The sequence below is a fragment of the Cynoglossus semilaevis genome, chromosome 9 (genome assembly GCF_000523025.1).
Source record: "Cynoglossus semilaevis isolate Cse_v1.0 chromosome 9, Cse_v1.0, whole genome shotgun sequence".
Lineage (NCBI taxonomy): Eukaryota > Metazoa > Chordata > Actinopteri > Pleuronectiformes > Cynoglossidae > Cynoglossus > Cynoglossus semilaevis.
The window spans coordinates 4,625,215-4,631,194 of NC_024315.1; the positions used below are offsets into that span (position 1 = coordinate 4,625,215).

Below are 5,980 nucleotides of genomic sequence, written 5' to 3' on the forward strand. Positions count from 1 at the left end.
GACATGTTAAACTGAAGTCTCCAGGACACGACCTGATCTGTTTGGTGCTGGACACAGGTGAAGGACGGAGAGAAGAGAGAGGAGAGAGGAGAGAGGAGAGAGGAGCTGAACTAAGAGTTAAGTTGATGCATTTGTTGTTTGTCTCGACAGGAGCTGAGCTTCGGGACTGTCTTATTTTATCTAACAAATAGTCAACTTTCTCAAAAACTAAATATAATCACGTGACCTATCTGTGTATGGACCTGTGTATGGACCGTCATAAATAGACAACTACATTAATGCAGGATCTGAAGTTAAAAAAAGAAAGGAAATGAAAAGAAAAGGAAAGAAGTCGTTTCACGTCACAAGAATCACAGAGATTTTATTTTTGGTAACACTGTGTGTCTAAAAATTCACAAACCTATTTTAGCAACATAAAAAAAATGGTCAGTGTTCCTAAAAAATATCCTGTTTGACTTTCTTCCAGGGGGCGCTGTAAACACAAAATAACGCCCTGTTCGATAGTGAGTTAAATATTAAAATATGCATTTTTGTGCATATCTAATTTTGTGACTCAGTCTACAATAGTATCAAGTAACACTTTCAACTAGCAACTGGATATTTAATATAAGGATTGCACCTGTAAGTGGGACGGACATCACAACAACAAGGTGACTGTAAGACTGTCAGATATACTGAGGGGTTTAACACTGTATACCTTCAACAATGACGTCATAAAACGTTCAGTAGTGATTCGGGTAAAAAAATAATTTCTTCAGGAGTTTCACAGCTACCTATGGGGTCCATTTATAACTTCTGTCGTTAACATTGTTAACGACAGAAGTTATATCGTCAACATCAGCTCATTATGGACAACGAGCAGCCAAAGAGCGGGAAATGACTAGTGGAAAGTGACAACATTTTTAATTTTTTTTTTTTAGTAGGTCAGTGTCTTGACTCTTTACTACATCTTTGTCGTGTTTTTATGAGTACAGGACGTGGCGGACGCCGCTCACCCGCGGTGCTCGTCACTTCTCACCGGACTGTGTGGAACTAAAGCCCGGGCCGCGCTCTGAATAATGGCGTTCGTTAAATATTCATCCTCCCGTTCCCGCCGTCTTTTCTGCCTCCCGACACCGACCCCTGCTGCTCCCAGAGCCCCCAGAGGAGCAGCCGCGACGGACAGCACTGAAGGTGGTAGTCAGTATGAAAACACGTCAAGACGGTTTTGTTGTTTTTTTCAACTTTCGCTTCTTTTCGGTGTATTTTAACTCCAGTCCCCGGAGGTGATGGAGAGGTTTGACTGGAGCCGTAGTGACCTGTGGAGCTTCACAGGTTGGTTCACCGGGAGGAAACTCCAAACTTGACATCTCCCTTCAACAAACACAACTATAAAGCTTTTTAACAAAATACTGAGTCGTTCCTGAGAGGAGTTTCCACCACAATGATTTGGACGTGACTGTGTCCTGGAGCAGTAGAAACGACAGAACCAGCAGTGACGTGTTTGGACGTGTTTGGTAAGTGACGGATCCTGTGAAGATTCTGTTTGATATTGTTGTTGTTTTACACTTTAAATCCACTCATTACAGCCTCTTCATGGTAAAACAGTCATTCAAGCAGTAAAACATCAAACATCACATCTCACATTCCCTTCATTCAATAAAACGGACTGGACTGGATTGAATAATTAAGATGCAAATCATTATAAATCAACCAAAATAATAAATATTTGAAGAAAACTACAATTAAAAATACATTTTAAAAAGTTATTGAATTATATCAGCATGTAGTTACTGTTCTTTTCCCTGGGGGGCGATAGTGTAGTCTGTTGTTCCTGCTAAGTCGTTACCCCCCAGTTTGTTTACCTGCAGCACCACAGCGCCACCTGTTGTTAGGACTGTTGAATCATGCAGATCAGTAGTGGGGGGTGGGGGGGGTGGTTACAGGGCAGCATTTACTGACCCTGGTCAACGACTACGACAGAGTGGTGCAGATGGAACACTGCGCCACTAGATAGCAGCAGATTTCATGTGTGTGTGTGTGTGGGTGTCTGCATCTGTCTGTTTATCTCTGTGGGACACACACACACACACACACACACACACACACATATATCTGACTACAGACTGTGTTAAACCATGAAGGACTGTCACCAACGATCACTGAAGGAAGATGAAGTCTCTGCTTTATTTCACTCCATGTTTATCAGAACTGTTTCATTCTGCTGGAGGGGACCACACACACACACACACACACACACACACTGACACACTGACACACACACACACAGCATGTGCTCATCAGAAAAACACCCTCCATGTAACGTATATGTGCAACCACACACACACACATGACTCTGCATGACTCTGCATACACACCAGAGAGAGTGCTGGTTAATACACACACACACACAGAGAGAGAGAGAGCGAGAGCGACACACACCAAAACCAAAAGATCAAGATCTGGCAACTCAACACCTTCACTCTGTGACAGAACAGATCCGGCAATCCGACCCCTTCCCTGAGGAAGAGAAATAATTTGGTTGATGGCACTTATAATCAAAGCCCTGTTACTGATCCCACACAGTGTGTGTGTGTGTGTGAGTGTGTGTGTGTGAGACACTCACACACATCAAAACTCTCTCTGTTTCTGCTGCCTCCCCTGCTCTTACCTCTGCTCTGAACACACTGATCTATTTCCATCGCAGCTGTGTTTATTTTTAGACATAACGCTGATACACAGTGATTTTTGTTTTTTACTTGGATGAAATGAATAAATAACCTTTTAAGGTGAAACATTTAAGGTGATAAGATCAACTGTAATAACCAGGTGATGATGCAACGTAAGTATTATGACTTTTTTATTGTCTTTCTGACTTTTCTACCTTCTTTCCTCTCGCTCTCTTCCTGCTTCTTAACTCTCTCTCTCTCTCTCTCTCTCGTTCCCTCGCTGGACCTATTGTATTATTAATGCCCCGCCCCCTTAGTTGCCCCAGGCTCTCCAGTTTCACCTGTAGAGCCGGTTGACAAATTAAGACTCCTTCTATGACCACCACAAGAAACTCCTCCAGTTCATGCCGACACATACAGCTGTAGACACACACATGCACATGCTCACACACCAGGACACAGGGGACAGTAACACACACACACACACGTGCACCAAGAGAGGAGGACGAGTGCTGCAGACACAGAAGGTCATCTGCCAACTTCACCCTGGACTTTGTTTCTAACTTCACAGAACAGAGATCTCCCCTGAAGAGCACAGACATCCTGGAAACGTGGCCGTGGTTTTTCACTTGTCACTAAATGTGCAGGTAACTGTTTTGATGAGCTGAGTGTTTCTGTGTAACTACACGTCTGCAGGAGAGAGGCAGGACTTCTGAAGGACAGGAGACAGAACTCCGACAGCAGCGTTTGGTCTACGTGAACGAGTTCTTGTGACGTGAACTCAATTTTTTTGTAGACGTTTGTATCAACTGAATTCTATTCAACCGTGAGTTGATTCTCCGATTCTTTCAAAGGATTGATTTTCCTTGTGTACCTTACACCAGTGTTTGCAGACAATCCTTCTTTGATTAAAAACATAACGATCAGTGCTCAGGGATTAGTAAAAGTAATGTAGGTAATATTTACCCAGTTTAAAAGTGCTCTGTGGGGTCACAACTACCAAACCTTCTTTTATCATTTCAGAGACAATTCTAATGCAGTTCTCTATGTTTGGACAGGAGTCTCCATGGGGTCCAGATTCAGACTGTATAGAACAGCTCTGGCTCGATGGACCTGTTGTCGCTCTGATACCAAGTCTGATTACACCTGCAGCACAGAATACACCAGGGAAATCTAAGACAAGTCCAGTCTGTTAAAGGTTAGAGCTCTGATTATGTTGAACTCAGAGCTGTGTCCCCAACACGATGGTAACTTTTCATATTTGTCCCGTTTTGTGTTCAAAGGTTTACAGCACAGATGGTTTTAGGAGTTTGTCAAAATGCCTAGTAAAAAAGACACCAAAAAGGACACAAAGAAGGGGGCAAAACCTGAGCCAGAGAAAAAAAAGGAGGAGGAGAAAAAAGGCAAAGATGACAAAAAAGGAGGCAAGGATGACAAGAAAGGAGGAAAAGATGAGAAGAAAGGAGGAAAAGATGAGAAGAAAGGAGGGAAAGATGACAAAGGGAAGAAGGGAAAAGAAGATCCAAAGAAGAAGGATGATGGAAAAAAAGGCAAAGACAAAGGGAAGGGCAAGAAGGTAGAGTCAGAGGAAGAGGATGAGCTCCTGAGTGAGGAAGAGGAAGAAGACTTTAGTGATGAAGAGGACTATGAGGAAGACTCCGAAGATGACAGGAGAGGGAAGGGCAAAGGTGCTAAAGGAAAAAAAGGAGGGAAGTCAAGACGTGATGAAGACTCAGAGGAAGATGAGGATGAGGAGGATGAGGACGATGAAGAGGAGTACAGCAAATCCAAGAAGAAGACTAAAGACAAAGGAGGCAAATCTGATGCTGACGCCAAGAAGAAGAAACACAAAAAGAAAGAGGAAGCGCCAAAGCTTCCAGTGAAAGAAATACCAAAGAAGGGTCTGAAGAACATGTCCACGATGTTCATGAAGTTTTCTGGCTTCAAGAGGCGCAGAACCAGTAGAAAGAAGCTCAAAAGTACATCTCGCTTGTTTCTGGGCTTGGGAAAGAGAAAATTAAAAAGTGCTAAAAAGAAAAGGCGAAAGTCAATGTTAAAGAACACGTCTCGGTTCATGATGAGGTTTAAGGCCAGCAAAAAGAAGAAAAACGAAAAAGAGGCCAAAGATAAAGCAAATGATGGGAACAAGCCCACCTACATGCTCTTACGTCTGGGAGGAAATGAAAAGAAGGGGTTTTTTAAAGGCTTATTCAGGAGAAAGGGCGGTGCTGGGTCGGGTGAGGATTTCAAGAACAGCGGTTTGTTGCTGGGCAAAGTGGCCGCCGCAACAAATTGGCTAACCAAACGTTTTTTGTCAACTAAAACGCAAAAACACAAAGGTTGGGGGGGCCGCCAGTCCAGCTCCAGGCATCATCACCATGGTTACTATAACGATGGCTACGAGCACGGAGAAGACGTTTACGGCTATGGAAATAATTCCATGCACGCGAAAGGTTACGAAGACTATTACGATGATTATGGCGGCTACGGGGAAGAGGGCGCTCTGCCTTACGATGGTCAGGGTCAGTTTGATTACTATGACTATGATACAGGGGAGGTTCAAGACTATCAAGACCTGGGATATTATGAGGAAGATGAACTGTATGACCCAAATCTACAGTATTATGAAGACGGCCTTTATAATGAAGGTATGGAGGACTACTATAACCCCTATGCCGACCCCTACGGATACCAGGAACAGCCAATGGCCATGTACGGGGATGAGGGTCTGGACTATTATACACTAATGGGTGAAGACCACATGTACGGAGGAGCAGCTGACGGATTCTTCGACCCTCAGAACCAAGCTTTTTACGACGAAAACGGCCAAGGAGTTTACTTCAGTGATGCCCAAGGAGGCTACTTTGACGGACAGACAGGATTTGTTGAGAACCCTTACATGACCAACATGGGAATGCAGGCAGGTTTTCCACCAGACTATCAACTCAGCTATGCTGATGCTGGGATGTCACACCCAGCCTACAGTGCACCGCAAGCAGCTGGGTTTCCAGCAGGGGGCGTGCAGAACTTTGGAGGACAGGGGATGGAACAGGTACAGGGTCTATACGGGGACCAGTATGCAGATCCTATCAATCAATTTGGGATGGACACTGGAGTTCAAGGAGGAGATATCGCGTTCCGAGTTCCACGACCTCAAGTTCGTCTCTTTGGTAAAGAACGCCTAGATGTGCCTCTCCCTCCTGCCCCGACTTTACCACCAGATCCAGAATTTGAAAACATGTCAGAAATCCAGTATGAAGATCAGTTTCCTCTTGCACCAGGTTTCCCAGCTGACATGATGCCACCACCACAACAAATGATGATGTCACCAC

General features: G+C 44.1%; 1 protein-coding gene and 1 long non-coding RNA gene across 3 annotated transcripts; both read left to right on the forward strand.

Annotated features, from left to right (window-relative positions):
• Positions 1–169: 169 nt before the first annotated feature.
• Positions 170–4,135, forward strand: LOC103383487 (uncharacterized). Of its 2 annotated transcripts, XR_001760516.2 has the most exons (5): positions 170–1,173; positions 1,257–1,496; positions 3,220–3,295; positions 3,707–3,846; positions 3,932–4,135. It is a non-coding gene; the product is annotated as an uncharacterized LOC103383487 (long non-coding RNA). The 2 variants fall into 2 exon arrangements; XR_522018.3 differs by having other exon boundaries at positions 170–1,496; positions 3,932–4,129.
• A 16-nt stretch (positions 4,136–4,151) lies between these two features.
• Positions 4,152–5,979, forward strand: LOC107989003 (unconventional myosin-XV-like; the record flags this gene model as incomplete). Its single annotated transcript, XM_017034942.2, has 1 exon — positions 4,152–5,979. A coding segment is annotated over exon 1 (1,419 nt), but the record flags the coding sequence as incomplete, so codon positions are not given.
• Position 5,980: the final 1 nt, after the last annotated feature.